General features: G+C 44.3%; 1 protein-coding gene across 1 annotated transcript; it reads right to left on the bottom strand.

Annotated features, from left to right (window-relative positions):
- Positions 1–1,937: 1,937 nt before the first annotated feature.
- On the bottom strand, positions 1,938–25,835 carry LOC121872098 (protein bric-a-brac 2-like). The gene is made up of 3 exons (XM_042374784.1): positions 24,781–25,835; positions 19,803–19,965; positions 1,938–2,155 (listed from the first exon to the last, which is right to left on the bottom strand). Exons 1-3 carry the CDS (start codon positions 25,579–25,581, stop codon positions 1,938–1,940), a joined length of 1,182 nt encoding a protein of 393 aa, XP_042230718.1. The 5' UTR covers positions 25,582–25,835.
- Between the last annotated feature and the right edge of the window lie 88 nt (positions 25,836–25,923).

The raw sequence follows: 25,923 nt of genomic DNA, 5'->3' as shown, positions 1-25,923 counted from the left end.
ACCTGACAGCACCATTGTAACGTACCTTTACATAATTTGTAAAATAAACAAGCGCTAAGAGAACTTCTACCTGACAGTCAAGAATCACCTCATTAATAGGTCACCAAAGCACAGGTAGACACAGGTGTTTGGTTCTAAGACAATTTTTTTTTCTTATGAGAGACAGTTCACAGGTACAGAGTAGTCACGACACCTGTTTTTGGAAGTTGTGTGTCTGGGTGAAGAAGACATCTGTAGTGAGTTTATGGACAGGAAAAAAAATCAGTTGTCACGGTACGCTGATCACCTGAACGGACACCTAAACGTGTAAAAAAAAAAAAAGATCAGGTGAGATGAGTCGGCCTATTTGTTTACGCTCAAGAGATCAAAGTTAAAATGACGCTTTATTTTTGGCTCCATGCATAATACTATATACGTCTTCTTCACACACACACACACACACACACATTTCCAAACCAGTATCGTGTAGACCTCCGCCACACCAGACTTTATCCCCTCTCCAGCTGACTAGTCAAGGTTACTAATGGATAACAACAGTAAAAAACAACAACGCTCTTTTACACACTCAATGATACAACAATAAACCAAAGTTATAAACATTATAATATCAACAAGTTCAACCATAATTACAAGGTCGATCATAAGTCGCACAAGGTCATCTGTCAACCTCAACGACCAGGGCATTAGCAAACTGTGATCACCTGACCTACTACGTGAGGTAAAATATGAACACCGAGGATTATTACTTATTAACGTTAAAAGCCACGCCAATTAAAGACCTGTTCAGCATGAGGTACAGGAGCAGCTAGAATTAACAGTAAAAACCACAGCAATAAGAACATGTAACAGCAAACGCGACAATATTAACTAACATTAACAGTTCAAACACCATTCAACAACATCCCAAGACACACATTTTTACTTAAAAAGAACCTTTCCCATTAACATTAACAGTAGAAGCCCCAGCATTAACAGCAGAAGCCCCAGCATTAACAGTAGAAGCCCCATCATTAACAGTAGAAGCCCCAGCATTAACAGCAGAAGCCCCAGCATTAACAGCCCCAGCATTAACAGTAGAAGCCCCAGCATTAACAGCAGAAGCCCCAGCATTAACAGCAGAAGCCCCAGCATTAACAGTAGAAGCCCCAGCATTAACAGCAGAAGCAGTAGAAGCCCCAGCATTAACAGTAGAAGCCCCAGCATTAACAGCAGAAGCCCCAGCATTAACAGCAGAAGCCCCAGCATTAACAGCAGAAGCCACAACATTAACAGCAGAAGCCATAGCATTAACAGCAGAAGCCACAACATTAACAGCAAAAGCCCCATCATTAACAGTAGAAGCCCCAGCATTAACAGCAGAAGCCCCAGCATTAAGCCCCAGCATTAACAGTAGAAGCCCCAGCATTAACAGCAGAAGCCCCCAGCATTAACAGCAGAAGCCCCAGCATTAACAGCAGAAGCCCCATCATTAACAGTAGAAGCCCACAGCATTAACAGCAGAAGCCCCCATTAGAAGCCCCATTAACAGTAGAAGCATTAACAGCAGAAGCCCCAGCATTAACAGCAGAAGCCACAACATTGCAGAAGCCATAGCATTAACAGCGAAGCCACAACATTAACAGCAAAAGCCCCATCATTAACAGTAGAAGCCCCAGCATTAACAGCCCCAGCCCCAGCATTAACAGCAGAAGCCCCATTAACATTTAACAGCATTAACAGCAGAAGCCAACATTAACATCAGAAGCCACAACATTAACAGCAGAAGCCCCATCATTAACAGTAGAAGCCCCAGCATTAACAGCAGAAGCCCCATCATTAACAGTAGAAGCCCATTAACAGCAGAAGCCCCAGCATTAACAGCAGAAGCCACAACATTAACAGCAGAAGCCATAGCATTAACAGCAGAAGCCACAACATTAACAGCAGAAACCCCATCATTAACAGTAGAAGCCATTAACAGCAGAAGCCACAACATTAACAGCAGAAGCCATAGCATTAACAGCAGAAGCCACAACATTAACAGCAGAAGCCCCATCATTAACAGTAGAAGCCCCAGCATTAACAGCAGTAGCCCCATCATTAACAGTAGAAGCCCCAGCATTAACAGCAGAAGCCACAACATTAACAGCAGAAGCCCCAGGATTAACAGTAGAGGCTACAGCATTAAGCAGCATTAAAGACAGAGCCACACAATACCATACACAGCGCAGTTGGTACTCCAAACACGAGCTTGGTAACGTGATACCATTGTTTACAAACCATTTGAAAGCTTCAAGGGAGAACATTAGGGAGGAACTCTCGCCGTTATGTACTCTGGGCCATAGAGGTGAGGATCCCCCGCCTCGCCCACACCTAACACTGTACAGCTCCCAGCCATAAGGACAATAACAGGCAAACTAACAGCGGTTTAGACTGGAGGTACCAAGCCTCCAACGACAACTATGTGCGCCGTGTGATCAGGGTAAAGGCGCTGTGATTAAGGTTGGATGGAGGAGGTAAAGTGCGCTGCGTGATAAGGACTGCAAGTGAGCGATGTATGTACTGGACCCCCTACGCTATAGGCGCTCACATATTTAGTCTCGGATAGTACAGTCTGCAGTGTAGGAATGAATATTACGTGCGCTTAAGTACTCTTAGTGGGACCTCATGAGCGCCGATAAATTAAATGGCTGATCGCTAGAGTGACCAGTGTATGAGGTCAGTAAATAGGGTGGAACACGGTGTGAACAAGGTGGGGGGGGCGGTGTGCGGAGTTAATATTACACGTCGGGCGGTAACTGCGCTCAATGATTAGGGGGTCGTAAGCTCAACTCATCAAACGGTGGATGTATCCGAAACATTTATTCCCAAATGTTCGTAAATTAACGATGCATATGAGATCGATTCTAACTCGCTCACTTCACCTACGACACGAAGATGGCGGCCAAAATGACGTCATAACTTAAGACCAGATTGACGTCATAATTTAAGACCAGATTGACGTCATAATTTGAGGACAGAATGACGTCATAATTTACGCACGAGTATTGGCGTAATCAGATGTGTTCTTTCTCGAGCAAGATTAGAAATATTCAACAATATATGACAATCTAGATCCTGAGAACCGCTTAATAATTCGCATCTAACGCACTGTGCGCTCCGTGATGCGTTACTGACTGGAGGTAGAGTGAGTTAACATAACCCACCAAACGTTACGGATATTTACCTCGATGACAAATTCTGGTGATTCATTGGACGGTAGTAAGCGGTCGACGATAGAAAGCCGACGGACGATAAAAAGCCGACGGACGATAAAAAGCCGACGGACGATAAAAAGCCGACGGACGATAAAAAGCCGACGGACGATAAAAAGCCATCGGACGACAACAAGACGACAAATTACATAATCTGCCACATTACAAAATACATGAGCGTCTCCTAAAGTCCTCTAAACTCATGTCATCTACAACTGTTAGGAAGACGCACCTACTCGATACCCATCTATTTTAAAACACCTCAACAGCAATATATTCCATCGTATCATTCAACTATCGTAAATTTCTAAATCTTTTCTCAGTATCAAGAAATATGAAATCTGTCTTTCTATTCAGATTTTGAAGTATATTTCAGATTTTAAATGTATAAGCTAACTAAACAATCATTCAAAATATACTCTATAATTTTCGGATACATGAATAAAAAGTTTCTATCCACACTTCATACATATTTCACTCATTCACTAGTACAAGATTTTTTTGTCTCAGAACTTTGTAACATTCATTTTCTAATATTAATGAAAATGAAAAAAATTATTATTCATTTAATCCAATTTTTTATCTCAACTAACTTTCCGTCGATCACAATCAAAGACACTGGCCCATTAATACGCAATAAGACTCAAGCCTTCAAATAGCACATAGAGTATTTGTTTACACATATCCTTCAGCGTTTAATAAAATATATCTAATTTTAACACATTTCCACCACAGAATATTTATCCATCGCCATAAAATATATCCACAAGCGTTCAATAACACACAAAGTAATAATACTATATAGAGATTCAATACATTTTCACCATTCAGAGTTACGGACGCCACCCACCTGTCTCTATCCAAATTCTCGCCTTCCTCTATCCGTATCTGACAACTCGATAGCGCTAACGTTATCCGGAATCGAATACAGCGCCGCCTGACACCTCGGGATGGATGTTCATATCAACAATGCTAAACCAATTGAAACCGATCTGTTAACCGTGATGCAATAAGAAGAATCTGCCTTCCTCTCACCTACCAGGGCGGGTATCCCTCCCTCCCTCCCTCCCTCCCCACACACAAGAGCCCTCGTCCACCTGACATATATACCCTTCCTCCACAACCACCCCCCTCCCACTTCCTAACTCCCCAAAACATCTTCAACTCCCCCTCCCAAACAAAACACAACACACACACACATACTGTGCACCTCTCCACCTGCCTCCCCATACACACACACGCCTCCTGTCCCTCCCAACACACACACACGCCTCCACCTGTCGCCCCCAACACACACACACGCCTCCACCTGCCCCCCATCACACCTTTCCAAAACTTCAAGACATGTTCCTATATCTACTGACACCAATTCCCAACAGCTCACAAAAAAAAAAAAAATAAATAATGAAAAAAACCCTGACAAAACATGACGTACAGTAAAAAAAAATTAATATAGAAAAAACCACAAAACAAAGTGAATGGATGATAAGTATTGTATCTACCCATCAATTATTTACCTATGTATCTATTTCTCTATACAAGATGTAAATAAAATAAAAGGCGAGAGATAAATAAACGATACGAAGAAGGATAGAGAGGAGAAGGGATGGAAGAGAGAATGGGATAAGGGAAGGAGGAATGAGGGGAAGGCTAATGAAGGAGGGGTATGAGAAGGATAAGGCATTCGGGATAGGATAGAGGAAAGGGAAAGGAGAGAAAAGGAGGGAGGGAGGGAGGGAAGGGGGTGAGATAGGAAGATGGAAGAGGGAGAGAAAAGAGGGAAGAAGGAGAGAAAAGAGGGAAGAAGGAGAGAAAAGAGGGAAGAAGGAGAGAAAGGAGAGAAGAGGGAGATAGAGGAAAGAGGGAGATAGAAGGGGATAGGAAAGAGGGAGAGAGGGAAAGGGAAGAGGGAGGGGAAGGGAAGAAGGGAAAGGGAAGGGGAAGAGGGAGGGAGGGAGAGAGGGGTATGAGGAGTCTTCATCTCAGAGTTTGTGATGTTCCTTGGCCTGATCCTACCTACACCTGTACAGCATATCCTTCATAATCCTACACCACGTTACCCCATCCTAATCTGTATATCATTAACATATATCAATACAAATCATGTTTACAATTTAACTAAAGATCAAGTACAATTTAAAATAATAATAATAAAAAAAAAAAATAATAATAATAGTAATAATAATAATGACACTCCAAAAGAACAAAAGATAAATGTTATGAATGGAAGAAAGCGATAAAGAAAGGAATAAAGTGCAACAATTGAATAAAGATGGTGAACAGAGCAAAATACACGATAAATAGGGAATAAGAGAAACTGTAATTAAGCGAAGCACAGAAACGATAGGACAACTAAACAAAAAAACAACAAAACAAAATAAACAACGTCTAACACCGCGAGCAAAAAAAACAAAAGAAAAGCCTGATAAAGAACGGAAGTGAGAAAATGCGAGAAAAATAATGAAGGGAAGACGAACAGTGGCACATAGGTGATGAATTAAACAAAGGAGGAAGAGAGAACACACAATATAATAATGAACACAATGTAGACGACAAAAATCAAGCAAAAAGTGTTGATGAGAGACGAGAGTAAACAAGAAAGAACAAGAAATAAATAAACAACGTCAACAAGTAGGTAAGTAGGTAGGTAAACAAGCAGGTAATTAAGCAAATAGGACAGAGGTAAACAGGGAAGCAGGCATTAAGCAGAAAGTTAGCAAAAAAAAAAACAGTAATGAAGGTAAGTAGGTAAACAAGCAGGTAATTAGGCATGTAAACAGAGGCAGACAGGGAAGCAGGTATTCAGCAGAAAGTAGTGAAGGAAAAAAACAATAAAAAAAACAGGTAGATGGGTAGAAAACAGACCAAGAAGCAGACAACGAGATGAAAATAGGTAGACTAACACAGACAGGCAACAGTACACCCCTCAGACAGACAGACAGGCAGTAGAACACCCTTCAGACAGACAGGCAGTAGAACACTTCCACCCAGCCTCAAGTCCTTCCCCATCCCCGACAGACAGACAGAAGAACGCCCTTCCCCCTCCCCGACAGACAGACAGTAGAACACCCTCCCACCCAGCACCCTCCCCCTACCCGACAGACAGTAGAACACCCTCCCACCCAGCCCTCGGAGGATGAGCCAATCTGTCGTGAGGTCTATGAAGGCTAAGGACATCCTCTCCCCCTCAACTCAGGTTCTCACAGTTTGATCAAAATCCACCCACTGGCCTCTGAGTTTGGTGTGACGATGGGACGGATAGACGAACGGATAAACTGACAGATGGATGGATTGATAGACGGACGGACGGATAGACAGGGTGTTTGGATTACTGGATGGATGGAGATCTATTTTGACGGGTGGATGAATAGATAGTCGTACGGTGTTCTGGACGGACGGATAGGCGGATGTGTGGTGTATTTGGGCTGCCGGAAGGACGGGTAGATAGTCAGATGAATATATTTTGACAGATGGATGATCATGATTCGGTCGGTCGGGCAGAATCCAAGTATACACTAAGAGTAAACAAATTAAAAAAAAATAATAGTTAACTCTGTCAATATTACTGAAGAAGCTGGCCTACAGTAGTTGTCTCCGTCCCACCAGGAACTATATAACGACCAGGAACGACAAGGTAGTACCATTGATGATGACACATGATCAACGAGGTAACGACAGCGTCATGCCCATTAACACACTTAACAAGCCACATGTAGTGAGACGAGTAATGTGTGTGTGTGTGTGTGTGTGTGTGTGTACGTCTGGTTAAATAAGTTTCGATGTGCACGATTGGATTAGGTTGCCTTGTGCACGCTTAGGTAATCCGACGCGCACACGTTTGGTTATGTTTGCGTGTGCATGAGTGAGGGTAGGAGGTTTTTCGTGCCTGTGTATTTTACGCAGCAGGTATCAGGTTTGCGTGAAGATGTGTTGATTTGTGTGCAGACGGGTTAGTATGCTTGCTTGAGGCGGTTATTTTGGGTGCAGATGGATTACTAACCTTGTTTGTGGGTTACCTTGCATGCGTAGATATTGGCTCTATTTGTGTTTAGACTATGTGGATATGCAACTGAAGGTACCCGTGTGGATATGTCGCGATACCCGAGTGTTAATGATCTGTTGCGTGTGCGGGTATTTATGGGTAACTGCGCGAGTGTGAATAGAGGCGGAATTACATGCGTGCATAAGTAAAAGTGCAATGTGTGTGAAAACAGAGAGGGTTACCTGTACTGAGAGGGTTTAATAGGGAGAGGGATGGCCGGAGGAAGGAGGGGACGAAAGGGAAAGAGGGGGAGGGAGGGAAATGAGATGGGTAGTGTAGAGAGGAGTGGAGGAGGTGGGAGAGAGTGGAGGAGGTGGGGGAGAGTGGAGGAGGGAGGGAGGGAGGATTTACCAAGGCAGTATCTGAGCAAGTGAGTGGCCAGATCACATTTTGGCAAGCACACCATCGTGCTTGACTGTTGAGCTGTACGTTGTGTGCGTGTATGTGTCGCCTTCACCGTGTGCGTGTGTGTACCTGCCACCCCTCTGTTTTGTTCGGATGTGTGTGTGTGTGTGTGTGTGTGCGCGCCACCCCCCTCCCTCCCTAGACATTGCAGTTCGGTGTTTGTTCATTCGTTCCTTTCCTTGTGAGTAGATCAACAACACATACCTTAGCTCAAGTCTGTGTAGCGGTGGGCAGCAGTCAACACGCGCCTACTTCATCACTAACACCATACAAGTCTTGGGGGAGGAGAGCGAGTGTGCACGTACCTGAGTATGAATGTATATATAATAAACATAGGGGGGAGGTGTGTGTGTGTGTGCGTGTGTGTGCGCACGTACTAGAGGCTGGATGTCTGAATTACGAACATCTGCCGAGCACACCGACACACCCCTACCTGTGCATACGTACATAAGCGTGAACCAAGAGAAATAGCACCTCAGCATGTACGCTAGCAAGTGTGGCGGGTCCTTCCTGTGGAGAGCACCGTGCTTCATCTCCCTTACCAGGGCCCACACACCTTACTGGGGCCCACACACCTTACTGGGGCCCACACACCTTACTGGTGCCCCACACACCTCACTAGGGCCCCATACACCTCACCAGCGAAAATTGGGCGATAGATATTACAGGTCAAGCTTCCCTCAGTGTGTTTACGGGGTGAGTCTTCCTCCTCTTCCTCTTATTCCTCCTCATTATCCTCACTTCCCTCTTCCCCTGGCCTCTTTTTGTTGACCCTCATTCTTCCACTCTCTCTCTCTGTCTCTCTCTCACCCTCCCTTGCTTCCCCTCCTCCCACTCCTCTACTTTCTAGGACAATGCCCCAAGACGCAGTTGATTTCGAGTGCCAGTGCAAAACTCGTAGATTTGTTGGCCATCATAGATTACTGTGATAGTTGTAAATCTTGGGAGAAATGCCGACAAAGGAGGCAAACTAAAACTTGGATAAAAACACCTTAAGTTCCGTTCATCAGGCCAAGGTAAGAAAATTAATATCAACTATGTACTACCAAAAGCGGCCGGAAAAATTCTAGTTCCTGAATATCTTCATAATAAGTTAGTGTGTCTGCCGGGGAAGATTTACTTGTGCAGTGTAGCAGAAAGACTCTCCTTCCCTCTCTCTTACTCCTCCTACCACCCCCTGGGTATACCACATCATGTCCCAAATAATGGCAGATTATTCACACTGGCGATAACCTGAAGAACCTCGCGAGCCAAGACCTCATTTCTTGTCAACAAAATTAACCACTCACCAAGGTCTTCCACTACCACCATCACCGCCTCCACACACACAAAACCTACCTATCACCGGCCATTCCTCCCTCCTACCCTCTCAAACAGAATGATAACCACCCTGCCAGCCCACCTCGACTGACGAAATGACACATCCCAAACACACACTCCCTACCGCTCTCTCTTTCTCTCCAACAAACTTAACACCTAGTAAATACATCCCTTTTTGTAGACTCTAAAGTATTTTTGCCGTGTAAGACGAGACTCACGTGAGAAGCTTTTTAACTTAACACACACTGGCAGCCGTACTTATAAAGGCAGACACAGCGGGGGTGGCCAGGCAAGCAAGCAAGCAGTAGTACCACCACCACCACCACACAAGCAGCAAGCACAGAGCCAAATCTTTTAATGTTGGGGTGCCAAGCAGAGGAGGTTGCCACTGTGAGGGGCTGTGGGGAAGGCGTGGAGAGGGTAAGAGGGAGGGAGAGAGAGAATGAGGAAAAGCAGGGAAGGAGGGAGAGTAGGAAGGGGATGGGAAAGGTGGAGAAGAGGATAATGGAAAGTATAGAAGGGAAGGAAAGGATGGGAAGTAGGGAGTAAAAGGGATGGAGTGGAAATACGGAGGGGACACGAGGGGAAGGTGAGGGCATCAACGGTAAGTAGGAAGATAAGATAGAGCCAACAAGAGGGACTACAGTTAACCAGACCCACCGGCGGTTTATAAGAGACTTCCACCTCTATCATCACCCGTACAAATACCATTACCTGAAGGGCGGCGACCATCCAGCCTCCCACCACACAAAACAACTCACCGTCTTGGATCACACATCTTGTTACAGCAAGTTTGTACACGAGTAAAATGCAGTATAATAAGCAATATTCTATCCACATTTTTTGGGGGTAAAGACGCTGACCTGGAATATGGCAGCGTACTTGCATTCTGACGGCTGTATTACGCAGTATCTACAGTAAATGCGTGCGTGTCCATAAGAATTCATATATTGATAATAAGAATTTACGTAAATACGCTTCTCACAGTAGTAAAAAAATCGCGTTTAATCACCTACAGGAGTTCTCTTAAGAGGTTTTACGCAATAGCAAAATGCGTAAAACTAAATGTTACGCACTGATCTAATTACAAACTCATTTACCACTGAAATAAGAAGTGCATAAAATAATTCACCACATTGATCTTTTAATTAAAAACTTACACCCGCATTTATCACTAACCACAACACTCACAAGCGTACTGTCTGCTGCTACAGGTTTTTATAGTATCACACAAGCAATACTTCAATGTGTAACATCCCAATAGTCATATATGCTGTCACAAGCAAATCTATTGGAGTACGGAGCCCCACAGCACAATGCAGCCGCGTCCGTATGTGTTTATTTTATTGACACTAAGAGCATTTTAATAAAACCTTATGCGGTGCGTAGAGGTGCGTCGGAGCATACCGGGAGGTATCGGGCCGTACCGGGTTGCGCCAAAACATACAGGATGTGTCAAAACGTACTGGGTGATGCCAGGTTATAACAGGAGCCCGGTACAAGTGTTGAAGTGATACAGTAAAACCTGAAACTGTTTTATGTTAGACACGATATATATATATATATATATATATATATATATATATATATATATATATATATATGTGTGTGTGTGTGTGTGTGTGTGTGTGTGTGTGACAAACATCTCAAATATTTCCATCCTTATATAAGCCAACTCAGGTTAGCACTGACAGCCGACACCACACACACCACACCACACCACACACCACCTTCCATCACCTCTCCTCCACATCAATACTCCCATTTCCATTTTCTTATCCTAATCCTTGCCCAAATCCCACTAACCTCATCTTCGCCCACCCACCTTCCGACCTCCACCTCCCTCCATGTCACCTACTCCACCTCCCTCCATGTCACCTACTCCACCTCACCTTCCCCATCTCCCACCAGCTATATACTCAACAGACACTAAAAATACAGACGCACCAACACACCCGCGCCCGCTGCTTCCCCACGCCCACGCCGTGAGTCTTACCACGTGGGGCTTGGTGGGCGCGCATACCACGCCCGTGACCACCGCGGTATTATTGGATGGTGGGTGGGGGGAGGGTGGGGCGGGGAGGAGGAGGAGGAGGAGGGGAGGAGGAGGTGGGAGGAGGAGAGGAGGAGGAGGAGGAGGAGGAGGAGGAGGAGGAGGAGGAGGAGGGAGGAGGCAGGGGGAGGAGGGAGGGAGGGAGGGTGGAGGGGAGAGAAGGGATGACCAGAGTGAGGGAGGAAGATAAGGAGTGAGAAGAGCCTTCCCATAAAGCAGTTGGTGAGAGGCCAGGTGGTGAGAGGATGGTACAGGTGGTGAGAGGCCAGATGGTACAGGTGGTGAGAGGCCAGGATGGTACAGGTGGTGAGAGGCCAGGTTGGTACAGGTGGTGAGAGGCCAGATGGTACAGGTGGTGAGAGGCCAGGTTGGTACAGGTGGTGAGAGGCCAGGTTGGTACAGGTGGTGAGAGGCCAGGTTGGTACAGGTGGAACGAGTAAACGAAAATAAGAACCATAAAATAGACGAATAAAACACAAGACGATACAATAATTATTAAAATGGAATAGAGAAAAAGGAAAGGTAATAAAATATGAAAAAATACAAAATAATTATAAAAGGAATAAAGGACAAGAATAATAATCAAATAAATAAAATACAACTGATAAAACAAGAGTAGAGGAAAATAAAATATAAGTTAAATAAATTACAATAATATTCTTGATGTATTTAAAGAAGAAGAGAGAAACAGAGGATAAATGTCACGCTGATGAAAGATAAGATTATTGAAAGAAAATAATGAAAATAGGATAAAGGAGAGAGAGAGAAAGGAATGCAGACCAGAAAGAAGTAAAAGTAGTAAAATGCGAGGTTGTTGATAAAGAGATATTATGTAATGGTGATGATTTTAGAGGTGAAGGAAGGAAGGGAACTAGAAAAAAAAATAAAGATGGTAATTAGGAGAAATGAGTAAATTAGGGAAATATAACAAGAGCCCAAAAAAGAAACACAAGATGATGTCGGTGCCAGGGGGAGATAAAAGGGGAAGAACAGGTTAGCAATGCAGGTGGTGGCGGGGAAATAAGATGATGATGCTGGTGGTGGCGGGGAAATAAGATGATGATGCTGGTGGTGGCGGGGAATTTGGGTGATAATACACGTGGTGGCGGGGAATTTAGGTGACACTTCAGGTGTTGGCAGGGAATTATTAAGACAATGAAGGTGGTGGTGGGGAATTTAGATAACACTTCAGGTGTTGGCAGGGAATTATTAAGACAATGAAGGTGGTGGTGGGGAAATAAGACAATATTGCAAGGGGTGACGGGGAATTTAGGTGACAATGCAGGTGGTGGCGGGGAATTTTGAAGACAATGAAGGTGGTGGCGGGGAATTATAAAGAGAATGAAGGTGGTGGCGGGGAATTATAAAGAGAATGAAGGTGGTGGCGGGGAATTATAAAGAGAATGAAAGAATAAAGAGAATGGCGGGTGGCGGGGAATTATAAAGAGAATGGGCGTGGTGGCGGGGAATTATAGAGAATGAAGGTGGTGGCGGGGAATTATAAAGAGAATGAAGGTGGTGGCGGGGAATTATAAAGAGAATGAAGGTGGTGGCGGGGGAATTATAAAGAGAATGAAGGTGGTGGCGGGGAATTATAAAGAGAATGAAGGTGGTGGCGGGGAATTATAAAGAGAATGAAGGTGGTGGCGGGGAATTATAAAGAGAATGAAGGTGGTGGCGGGGAATTATAAAGAGAATGAAGGTGGTGGCGGGGAATTTAGGGGCAATGAGTTGGTGGCGGGGAATTATAAAGAGAATGAAGGTGGTGGCGGGGAATTATAAAGAGAATGAAGGTGGTGGCGGGGAATTATAAAGAGAATGAAGGTGGTGGCGGGGAATTATAAAGAGAATGAAGGTGGTGGCGGGGAATTTAGGGGACAATGCAGTTGGTGGCGGGGAATTTAGGGGACAATGCAGGTGGTGGCGGGGAATTATGAAGATAATAAAGGTGGTGGCAGGGAATTTAGGGGACAATGCAGGTGGTGGCAGGGAAATATCAAGACAGAACAAAGAAAATTAATAACAGGAAATCAATGAAAGTGATAAAGAGGAAAATATAAACAATTAATATGATGAAAAATACAAAATAAAAGACAATGTAGAATGTGACGACGATGATACAAGATAAGAAGCAGATTATAACGTAGAGGTGTGGTGGTCAGACACGTGACCTAAGAGAGTGAGTGGTCAAAAACACAGGTCAGAAAAAAGAACTATAACCAGCGCATTTGGTGATGGGAAAACAGAGAAGGCAACGAAGAAAATAAATAACGAAAGAAAGAAAAAATTTGATAACGAGGGAAAAAAACTTGACAACGAGGGGAAAAAATAACGAGAGAAAAACATTGGTATGGGAAAAATTGATTAATAATGGGAAAGTAAATCACAGGTAACGAAAAAATAAACTAACGAGGAAATAGAAGCACGCAGTAAGGCAAAACTCATTGATAGCGTAGGTTTGAAAAGAAACTGTAAATAACAAGAGATTATCATGATACAATAAACGAACGCTGATAACGAGGAAATAATAGTAACCTGGTAAATAAGAGAATAACGCAGTGGTTACAAAACAAATCAATAAAGTGGGTGCGAAGAAGGCTATTAACGCAGGTATGGAAAAAGGTATTAACGCAGGTATGAAAGTAAGTTATTTACGCAGATGTGAGAAAAGCTATTAACGCAGGTGTGAAAAAAACTGTAAACGCAGGTATGAAAATAAGCTATTAATGTAGGTATGAAAATAAGCTATTAATGCAGGTACTATAAAAATAAGCTATTAATGCAGGAGTGAAAAAATCTGTTAACGCAGGTATGAAAATAAGCTATTAATGCAGGTGTGAAAAACTATGAAAAAAGCTATTATCACAGGTATGAAACAAAGCTATTAACGCAGGCACGAAAAAAAAAACTATTAACGCAGGTATGAAAGTAAGCTATTAACGCAGGTGTGAAAAAAGCTATTAACGCAGGTATGAAAAAGGCTATTAACACATAATAATCAGTACAATTATAATACATACAAAAAAAATCCCTTCATGTAGATAACCACAAAAAATAAACAACGAATGGGGGGAAATAACGCAAACAATAACGAGGAAGAAACAAGAATAAGAATAAAAATTAACAACAAAACACCGAGAGAATAATTTTAGCGATTACGTGATTCAAAATTTAAATAAAATTATCAAGTAAAAAGTATTTTCCCTCAACTTATAAAATCGCAAAGAAATATATTAATAAAGTCGATGAGTCAACGGGTAAATGAAGGGAAGATAATGAAGAGAAAGTGAAGAAAGTGAAGAGAAAAGGACTATGACAGACGAGAACCAGATCAGGGAACAGGATTAAGAAATAAGGAAGAAGACTGAAGACAAAGGTCAGGAAGGACGATAAAATAGAGGGAGATGAAGGCAAAAAATGGGAAAAATGAAGACAAATGGGGAAGAATTAAGGAAATAAGACTAATGAAGAAAATAGGGAAGAATGAAGAAAATAAGGAAGAATGACCATATTAAAAACACTTAAAAAAACAAACAAAACAAGGACAATATTAAATAAAGGCCAGGACAGAATATGAAACTCCAAACACATATTTTTTTTTTCATTATTGCCAGAGGAAAACTTTGATAAACAAGGAGCAGAAAAAAGTGCAATAATTACTAAGAAATAATATTAAACGTGAGAGAAAATTTATAGGGACATGGAAGGAACGAGGCTAAAAGAAAGTGGATCACACATGAAATTGTAAAGAAAATGAATTAGACAAAGAAAGTTGCTATGAGGAAGTGAGACGTTAAAAGAAAATAAATGGGATGGGACAATAAGATCGTGTTTGAGGCTGAAGTAAATAGATGGACAGAATACGTAGAAGAGATATACATTGATAAGGATAGAGTAGAGGTAAGAAACGAAAAGGAAATCATGATCAAAATACCAATTCTGGAAACAAGTTGCGGCAGCTGTGAGCAAAAATGAAAACTGATAAAGCTTGTGGTGTTGATCAGCCTCCAGCAGAATTTATAAAACAAATGGGCGATGGTATAATATGTTTGACTAAAATATTTAATTCTATAAACATCAGAGATCTTCCCAGTGATATAAAAACAAAAAAAACATCAATGAGAAGTTATGTTACTAAATATGCCAAGGGACAAAAGAGCTCCCCGTTTAGAACAATCACTTGCTTAATAAGTCATGCCTGCCAAGTTTTATTAGCTAAACATAATTTTAAGTAGAATACAATTTAGAACAGATAGTGAGTTATCTGAAGATCAAAATGGATTTAGAAAGAGAAAACGACCTAGAGTAGCTAAATTTGGCTTGAGAATTTTGAGTGAAAGGACTTTGATAGGATAAAACACAATAAACTTTTCGATGTCTTGGAAAAAAAAAATATTAATTAATGAATAAGTTACAATATTACAATTCTAAAAAAAAAATTGGCAAGAGGAGGCTGCAGTGTTAGTAAATAATGAACTTACTAATTGGTTCACAGTTACAGGGAGTAAGACAAGGCTGTGTTCTATCTCCAACACTGTATAGTATATTCAGAATTCTTAATGAGAGAAGTTATAAGTGATAATGAAGGACTAAAAGTTAATGGAAAAGTAATATCAAATATACGCTATACAGATAGTGAAGAGGCATTCCAAAAACTTGTTAACAGATTAGTGTAAAAGAGTGAAGAATATGGGTTAACAGTTAATGCTGTAAAGACGAAATAAAGGTAAATCCCAAATGAAAATTATGGTAGGCAACACGGAACTTAAACAAGTGGAAAATTTTGTATGGGCCTGTTTAGGAAGTAACATTAGCTGTGATGGTAGATGTACGGAAGAAATCAAAAGAATAGGTCAAGCAAAACTATTTAATAATCTAAAAGACCTATTGAAAAGGAACATTAGCTTCAGTTTGAGAAATAGGCTGCTGAAAGGCTAAATATGGCGAGGTGTGTTGTATGGGTAAGGCGTGGACAGTTTCAGCAGACACCAGAAAGAGGTTGGAGGCCTTTGAAATGTGGTGTTATAGGCGAATGTTAAAAATAAGTGACACAGAGGGAAACAAATGAAGTACTAAGGTTAGTCAAAATTTAAAGAGAAATAATTGAAATTTATAGAAAAAGAAAAATTAGATACATTGGTTATATAATTAGGGTTGAGGGAATAATAACAGAAATATTAGTGGGCCAAGTTGAGGGTAGGAGGGTCAGGGAGTGGCAGAGATTGAGATGGATGAATGAAAATTGGGTCCCCAGAGATACAAAATCTCGGAGACTTGGACAAAAAAATTACACAGCCTGAAAACGTTTCGAGTGGAGGACTATGGTTGCCAACCCTCAGATATGAGGATGATATAAACATACACTGGCTGGCCGCCATAAAAGCAAACAAGAGTATGTAAAAAATGGCGTCATTTATTCCACCAAGATTCTTTGCTTCAACTAGTTACGTTTAGTCTGCTTCCATTAGAAGTTAAATTGGTCGTGAGAGATGGTACCGTACTGTATGTGAAGCCTGACCCAGACTCTTTGCAACCACGACGGTGAGGGCACAAGTCTGTAGTACTGTATCACAAGTGGCCAGGAAGTGATTATAAGCTGCGTCATCGCGGGCTAGTCAGGAGCGGTCTTGTTAACCAAGACTGGTATTCATAGAGCTAGCGGACGTAGCAACAAATAGGGAAGTTGGTGTAATTGGTATAAGTACCTCCACGACAAGACTCAAGCGGTAGTTGCTTTTCGATGATTGTAAAATTTGAGGAAGTAAAATTTACTTTTCAGATCCACTTCTATTTCTGGTCTGTGAAGCTGCGTATCTCCTTCTCAGTGACTCCTGTACTGTACTGCCCCTAACAGCCCGAAATGCCGTCAACAGCCCCTTGTGTATCAGTATGGTGGCAGCAGGTGTGTGTGTGAGGCGAGACAAGCACCAGGGAATCACAGGCAGGCACAATGCCAGATATTACCCCGACCCGTAAATATATATACTTGTACTTCCACGGCTCAAACTTGGCCAAAGTGACACTCTTGTCGTTTCTGATTAGCCAAATTGTTGCTATTCGCGGCACGTCAGTATAAGCGTCTCCTCCACTAGGTAACTCACTGGTAGGTGGTAAGAGCCGCGCGGGGGAGGGTCCACTGAGAACCTGTCGTTGGTGACGGATGGGTTGGGTCACCTGCTGCTGCCACCTTGCACACCTGTTATCACCTAACACACCTGCCAGCACTTAATATATCAACACCTACACTCCTGCTTTCTACACCTGCATTACATAATAATATCTGTTTTTTGTACACTTTTGCTTCTTTCTCACCACTACGACTATTACTTGTTCTTACTAATGACAATCATTTGCAATTTATTATCAAAGTTCTTAATTTTTAAAATGATAAAAAACACCACATTTCAGCATCTAGTCGATAATTATGGTCCTCAATTACCTAAATATATTATACCTGGAATACAAGTATTGTATCTCGGCATGAAGCAACACCTGAGTTAATCAGGTTTTAACCGCTGACTGAACTGTGGAGGGCAGGAAGAGGTCACCCTAATACATAAACCATACACACACAAACGAAAAAATATATATACACATACGACACTTGTGAAAAATTACCGACACATATATTTCTGAATTAGTTACCTGACGACACACCTGGCTGGCTCGGGTTCAGAATCATATCTCTAAGCAGTTTTATAGACGATAAAGGCCAACTTCTCTACCCCCCCCTCCCATCATACTTTACCATATACACAAAAGACTCGTGATCAAGGCAACTGTTGCTACCTGCGATCTCCAGGTACTAGCTACCCCCCCCACCCCCAGTGCCAGGGTTCATCAGGCACACACCCCACCCAGGAACTTTCCTCTCCGCCCGGCTGCCTCACGACGGCTCTTATAGTTTATGTCAACAAGTTAAAAAAAGTCAGCTGCTTCTCAACTTTTACGTTCCCTTGATTGTACGAACGTATGGCAGCTACGTTTACGTGTGGGGAGGGGGGAGTGAGGTTGTTCATCATGAAGTTAGAATTCTCTTGACGGTATGAACGGCACAAATTATTCCCAGGGTTGACTTCGACGTGACAAATCTTTCTTAATCACGGCAGCGTTCATCATCGCCAGTTTACCACCACCTGCAACCACAAGTTGAGGAAGCCGTGTGTTCTCTGACCGTGTGTTCTCTGACCGTGTGCTCCCTGACCGTGTGCTCCCTGGCCGTGTGTTCTCTGGCTATGTGTTCCGTTTCCAGGAAGAAGTCGCACGATCTAATCTATTGTACAATAATTATTTTTAAATCAATTCAATATTTACGTTTTTATTTCAGTATCAATAACAGCAACGTAGGCATTTTATTATTAGTTTCAACATGAATTTCCTTTAGTTTGTTTGCATAAGAATAATATAGAATCACTTAAGAAGATCGCGGTTTTAAGTTACGCTACATCAACACGTCCTTATAACATACATCGCTACGGTATCTTAAAACAAGATACCTAGATTTATTTCACGAGTAAAAGATCCATGCCACTGTGATCCACACACTGTTTTGACTGGCCCGAGGAGCGACACCTGCTTCTAGTTCACCTCGGGACCAACACCACCTGCCCGTGGCATCATCACCTTCAGACCACTATCGGTTCCAGGTGATTGTATGAAGCGAGAAATATTTTAAATACGTTTCAAAAGCCAAAGTATAACGTAAGATAGTTTCGCTTAAGACTGAAGAAGGTGATCCCGAACTTCACCAGCACCTTGAGGCAGATGATCCACCCAGGACCAAGTGTAGCTCCTCCTCCAGGCTCTAACGTCGCAACTACCACCATGATGTTACTCGAGTTTCAAAGTTCAGTCTATACACGACATAATTTGAGAATATAAACTCGACGCCGTTCTTCAAACACAATCCTCCCATTAGTGAGCTCAATACCTAACTCTAGGAGGTGCTACTCTACCCCCGAGTATCAACAGTCATAGGCGACCTAGCATTAATCTACCCCTCCGCCGGTCAGCCTGTTATATTCCCGCTTCAGTACAAGGACGACATTCCTGTACCTTCCCTGCAGCGACAACACCTTCCTCACGGCGACAGCTTATCGTCAGGTTAGCGTTAGGATGTATTGTAAAATGTATTGAATACTATAACCGATTTTTTAGCGGTAGTTTGTTTAGTTCCTGGATTACGATTCTCTACGGTCCCTAAGTTAAACAATTTTCCTAACTGGATATGTGAGAACCGACAGACAAAATGGCGTCACAAATGCATTAAAACTACCGTAACTTGATGGAAACGCTTATTTCCAGTTGAGGAAACCCTCAATGTACTGATATACGAATATTTGAGAATCCGGGACTGCGTTTTAATCACTAACGTTTTATCTATGGCGTTCAGTCCTAGATGTACAAAGAACGTTTCGGTCCTTGTCGTTTTTCCCGAGGGATTCTGGTCCGGGGGGGGGCCTCCGAAAGACTCCGGCCTGAACGTAAATTTTAGCCCATATATTGGGGCCCCTCATGCTTCAGCAGAAAAGACTTTCGACTCGAGACGTTCTCCACCGTGGTTTTCTGAAGCTAAAGCGCCCGACGCTTAACTCTTCGCAAAAACGTTGTGAGTCAAACGTTTTAGTCTACATCACTGATCCTCCTACACAAGGCACCCTATGGGACACGCCATGTTGATTGCCTCCACTACCTAACTTTTAGCGATCGAATACCAATACAGCTCGTGGTTGCGCGAACTACCTTCTACCGGTGACTGAAGCTGCAGCACTAAAAGCATCATTTGCACCAGGTTGTGAGGACTCCCCGCCACCGCTGACTGCTGCTTCAGCGTCTACAGCAGGACGAGGTTCTACGATAGAGGGCCAAATTGCTGTGACTTTTTTTGTATGATGGTTATTGGTACTTTCTTGCTGGTGATAAAAAAAGGAGAAAGAGCAAGAAGAGAAAAGAGGGGTTAAGAATGAAGAGGGAGAGAATCGGGCTGGGAAGTAACGAGGGAGGGGAGATTAGGGTGGAGATTTTGGGGGGAAGGTGAACAGCGACTGGATTAACAGTCAGTAGTTGAGGAAGAGGGAGTAAAGCAGAGCACCGTCAGCAGGGTGGGGGTAGCGGAGGGCAACGTCAGCAGGGCAGGGGTAGCGGAGTGCAACGTCAGCAGGGCAGGGGTAGCGGACAACAGGGTCAGCAGGGCGGGAAGGACAGGTAAGCAGGGCAGCGGTAAAAGGACAGGGTCAGGAGGGCGGGAAGGACAGGGTCGGGAGGGCGGGAGGTTGCGGAAGGCAGCGTCAGCATATACTAAGACAGGCGAGAGGCGTGTGTGTGAAGTGGAGGGAGGGAGGGAGGGAGGGAGGGGGAAGGAGGGGAAGAAGGGAGGACAGGAGGGGCGTGGAGGGGGAGAGGAGGAGTGCAGGGCGGGAGGGGCTTGGACTGAAGGAGGCAATTGGCGGGCGGGTTGAAGGTGGTTGTCACCTGGCCATATATAACACCATTCAGCATACACCAACACCTGCTGACGGGCACTGGACCACCCACAATAGCCGCGACGCCGCCGACGACAAAAACTTGTTACTGTAGCGTTATGAATGGATCAAGCTGGGTAACACCGCTGAAACTTCACTTACACACAGGGTGAAAAATATTTACATGCATTTCTTGGTATAAAGGTCCACTATTCGTTAACCCGCTAAGCCAGGCGGTAATGCCGACCGTGGGGGAACTCCCGACTGTTATTAATTCATTGCATACATTGTGGCGGTGTTTTGTGTCCTCCCTTTTGGCGACGGTAAGACAGTGAGGAGAGCAACCCGCTTCTACCGTAACTATTTCATACTCCGCGCCCTTCATTACAACCCGAAAAAGTTACTCCGAAGACAAACGGAACTTTCTTTTCATTTTCTGGAATTTATAGATATATTTATAAAAAACAAAATTCCGATTTTTTTTAATTTACAGTGTGAGCGGGAGCGGCCCCAATACACCGCCATATGCTTTACCACACCTTGTAACAGACAGACGCCAGGCAAACGCTAAGCGCCAATACGTGTTCACTGCCCGCCAGAAAAATATTCAACTAATAAAAGCGTGGTTACACCCCCTCCCACCCCGGCGTCCTTCCCTCAGACATATGCAACCAGGGTAGCAGTGTCCACCTCCCCGGCCTCCGCCACCGGGCGTCCCACGGCGCCTAGCTAGGGGAGGGTAGAACGCCGAAGGGGGAGGTGTCCTACCTAACAGGAGAGGAATAGACAATAGAGGAGGTAGACATTAGACTTTGAGGGTGATGGTACACACCCGAGGGGAGTTATGGGGAGCAGAGGGGAGACACAGCCGACTGGAGACGATACTCCCCGGAGAGCTTTACGATACACCTTCCGCCGACACCGATTCCATTTCTCCCTGGTTTTAAAATACGAGGATTCCATGCGTTTAAATTTTGAAGGGTTCAAAACACGAGTTTATCCCCTCCTCCCTCCCTCCCCTCACAACCACACCGTCGGCGCTGCCTGCACTTGTTTGACGACGTCGGAAGTTGGGGGTATTATCTTGCCCCTACCCCCACCCCTCCCCCCGACTAGCCATGCATTAACCTTAAGATCAATACCCATTGCATCTGTCAAGGTGAACGGGGAACGAGAAGACCTGACGTGAGGACATGTCGTCTCATTGACGGGGGTGACGACGTCTTTGTGAAGGGCGAGGCTTGTTGTCAGGTGGGGGAGGGGGTGGTGGGGGGTTCATTATTAGATCATGGGAACATTTTTAAGGGACCAGAAAGGTTTTTTTTTTTTTACCAAGAGGAAACTGGCATGAGGATGAGGGGTGGGGGGAGTGGCTCTCGGAGTATTCTTTTTCTTTTATTAAAGTGACGGAGGAAAACAGGCGCTGTGTCCCCCAAGGTAAGAAAATCCTTACTGATATAGCTGAGAGATTTTGTGTATCCGAGGCCGCAGTATATATATATATATATATATATATATATATATATATATATATATATATATATATTGATAAAATCACACGGGAAGAAGAAAAAAACGGAGCACCTTAGCTTTCGTCTTTATTCAAGACATCTTCAGAGGCAACTGGATTACATGGACAGAGAGAGGCTTAAATATACAGGGTGACCTTATTAAACATGAGGTCAGGTCATAATGATCATCCACTTATCCCCACACCAACACACGTAGAGGAGCTTAAGAGAAGGGGGGGCGACGTGACTAGTTTGGTCAGGTCACAAATATGGTACCCACTAAATAACTATCATACATCCAGATCCAAGGTTTTCAAAGCATTTTTAACCTTGGGCCACTGACAAATAAATTTATGTAACATATCAGTTTTGAACTGACCATCACTAAGGTTTATTGATTTTAATTCCTTAATCAAACTAGCTTCAACCAGAAGTTTTTCTGTGACACAAGATGATTTGAACACTTCCAATACTGTATATATATATATATATATATATATATATATATATATATATATATATATATATATATATATATATATATATATATATATATATATATATATATATATATATATATATATATATATGTGTGTGTGTGTGTTCGTACGAGCATTAGCGACCAAGTTTAACGCAGGGGTCGAGATAATCTTGTGCTAATAATAAGACACCACAGAAGTGAAGGGAAGGTTATTAATACAGATATATTGGAATACTTTTGTGGTGAGGAGGGAAGACGAACATCACAACACAGAGACAGATGCCTGACGGCGGGAGACACTCATCATCGCCATTTTTATATATTTTTCAAATTATATATATATATATATAACTAAACAAGAGCTCTTATAATATTTCTACCAAAGTAGGTAAAGCCTTACAGGATACACGTGACAGCATTAACAGGACACGCCACCAGCCACCGTTGCCTGAGCGTCACCACCAGGGATAAAGTCATCATCGTGGCTTTTCCCAATAAAGGTTTACGTCGTACAACAGAAAAGAGGCTGTACACACACAGTACCCACACCAGCAGCCACGGTATCCACAACATCCACCACGGTGCTCTAAACACACACACAGTACCCGCACCAGCAGCCACGGTATCCACAACATCCACCACGGTGCTCTAAACACACACACAGTACCCGCACCAGCCGCCACAGTATCCACAACATCCGCCACAGTACTCCCCCAAACACACAGTACCCATCCCAGACGCTACAGTATCCACAACATCCCACAGTGCTCTAAACACACACACAGTACCCGCACCAGCAGCCACGGTATCCACAACATCCACCACGGTGCTCTAAACACACACACAGTACCCGCACCAGCAGCCACGGTATCCACAACATCCACCACGGTGCTCCTAAACACACACACAGTACCCGCACCAGCCGCCACGGTATCCACAACATCCACCACGGTGCTCCTAAACACACACACAGTACCCGCACCAGCCGCCACAGTATCCACAACATCCGCCACAGTACTCCCCCAAACACACAGTACCCATCCCAGACGCTACAGTATCCACAACATCCGCGACAGTGCTCCTACACTCACACAGTACCCACCCCAGACGCCACAATATCCGCAACACCCACCACAGTGCTCCTACACGCACACAGTACCAACAACAGCAGCAGTTTTACAGAGAGCAATGGGCTGTTAGCGCGCCATAAGACATGGAAATCAATGTCTAATTCCCAGAGTTTCCTTCCTTCTTTCCTCCAAACAATATTAATTTTAATTTGTTAACACACTGAACCTTCCCTCTGGCCCTGCCACACGATCACACTTCCCTGTAAGTCGTATATTTCTTAAGGAGATTTCGGAAAATACTCTGCATAATTAAGTCATGTTAACTATAAGTACTTTAATGGACTTTCGTTCGCGAAGTGCCTCTCTGTACCGTGATGGCTCTGGGATAAAGAAATCAGTCACTGCAGAAAGAATTCCTTCATCCTCGGTGGATTAAATCTGAAGCTAATAGCTATGTTTCCCCACATTTTTTTCATTGAGATGACACTCGTTGAAGTCGCCGTGTGCGGGTCCAGCGTAGAGCAGCAGCAGCGGCCGGCACACACCGCCACCCAGCTCTCCCCTACTCTCTCTCTCTCACCAACCCAAAATACGAGATGAAACTAATTTGCACTTCTCTGATGATTCTAAGCCGTCGATACAATTTTATAAAATATTTCAATTTCGTGGCCACGTTCTCATAACCCAGCGGCCTACAACAAAGCGACGAAGACTTAAAGACATAACTGAAAGACAAAGAGTGTGTGGCGATAACAACAACAATCTAGGTTAGGAGTAGTTCCAGGACAGAGCTGCATGTCGTCTGGTTATGTTTAATTCAAGATCTTTTATTTCCGAGACTGGATGTGAATGCTAAGGTACGGGTCCCAGAAGGTACGGGTGCTGGCTCACCTCCCATACTCTGGATCAAGAATTAAGGAAGACGAACGAGTGGGAAAGAAATAGTGTTGCTATGTGGCACTCCCCCCTCCCCCCCCGGCTGGTGGTCCACCCGCCGCCACCATCACCTTGTAACTCATTATCTTGTCATGCACGTCTTAAACATTATATTAAGATACTCTACGTCCCGCCAACGACGGCAACACACCAGGTTAGCACAATTAGCATAGTGATGACGGTAGGTGGGAGAGCCACGTGGTGAGCGGCGTGCAAGGTGCCAGTGCCGCAGTCTGGCACACAAGGGGTCGAAGGTCACGTTACTTACCCTCTCCTCCTCGCGGATCATCTCAGCGATGCCAGGTCGGATCTCGAAGTCGTCGGGGGCGTGTGGGCGTGGCATGGAGTGCATGTTGAGGAGCGGCGACAGGGGCGGCAGGTGTGTCAGGTGGGGTGCCATGGGCGCTGGGGGCGGCATGGCACCGGGTAGGCGCGCCGCTAGAGAGGTCAGTGGTGACCCTGGCAGGGTCGCGGTCATCCCACTACGGATCAGAGGTCCTGATAGGTCAATGGTGGTGGTCTCCATTGCCTCCGGTCCACTTGTCGGCGTCATGGGCGTACAGGGGCGGCTCCCGTCATCACCAGAGTACCGACGTCGTTTACGGGCGGCGGCGAGAACCGAGGAGGGAGAGCTGTCTTCAAGGGTATTAGAGAGGGCGCGGGCGGCAGGGGACACGGAGGGGGAGGTCAGCACGGCAGGCTCGGCCCCGTCACCGTCCACCTCGGCCAGCCCACGGATCTTGAGGGACTCAGCCACGCGGAGGAGGGAACCCAGCTGCTCCTGACAGATGTTGATCTCTCCCTTGTACATAAACTCCACCACGGCCTTCAGCTCGGGCCATTTGACCCCCTGTAGGATGATGACGGGGTGGGTGCAGGGCGCCTCACTCAGCAGGCACTGGAAGTACGGAGAACACGCGGACAACACCATGCGGTGAGCCTTGATACTCTGACCCTCACACGACAATGTCACGTCCACGAAACTCTCTGTCTGTAGCAACTGGTCGAAAACCTGCATCAAATTGCTCTGGTAATTGTTCCAGCGTAAACAAAACTGTTGGCTAGCCATGGTGGAGGCGCTGACGGGCGAGGTCAGGTCAGGTGAGGTCGCCCACAGGCTGGCCGGGCCAGGTGTGGTCGCCAGGCCGGGGCACTCTAGCTCTGAGGGTCAAATGTAGCTTCTTGCACTTACGACAGTCTATTTTAACATTGGTTATCACAAGTGTCACTGGCAGTGTGCCTGATTGCAAGGACGCACATGCACGGGTGCCAACACTCACACAAGCACACCGTCCGGGACGCAACATGCACTCGCTCTCGCTCCGTCCCGCACACTGACCGCGCTCACCGATTGCCGAACAACAACAGTTCCACTCGTACCGCGCTGCCAAACAGTAGGATAAAACATTAA

The sequence above is a fragment of the Homarus americanus genome, unplaced genomic scaffold (genome assembly GCF_018991925.1).
Source record: "Homarus americanus isolate GMGI-L3 unplaced genomic scaffold, GMGI_Hamer_2.0 scaffold29373, whole genome shotgun sequence".
NCBI lineage: Eukaryota > Metazoa > Arthropoda > Malacostraca > Decapoda > Nephropidae > Homarus > Homarus americanus.
Note: the sequence above shows the minus strand (reverse complement) of the source record. Positions and strands in the feature narration are given on the sequence as shown.

What these genes read in the sequence shown, in the direction of transcription:
- LOC121872098 (XM_042374784.1), bottom strand. Translation starts at nt 25,581, where the DNA reads ATGGCTAGCCAACAGTTTTGTTTACGCTGGAACAATTACCAGAGCAAT. An exon ending in TGATCCGCGAGGAGGAGAGG is followed by an intron (nt 19,966 to 24,780) that starts GTAAGTAACGTG and finishes TTTTATCACCAG; the next exon opens with CAAGAAAGTACCAATAACCA. An exon ending in TGCTGCAGCTTCAGTCACCG is followed by an intron (nt 2,156 to 19,802) that starts GTAGAAGGTAGT and finishes TTAATGCTGTAG; the next exon opens with CCTCTACTGTTAATCCTGGG.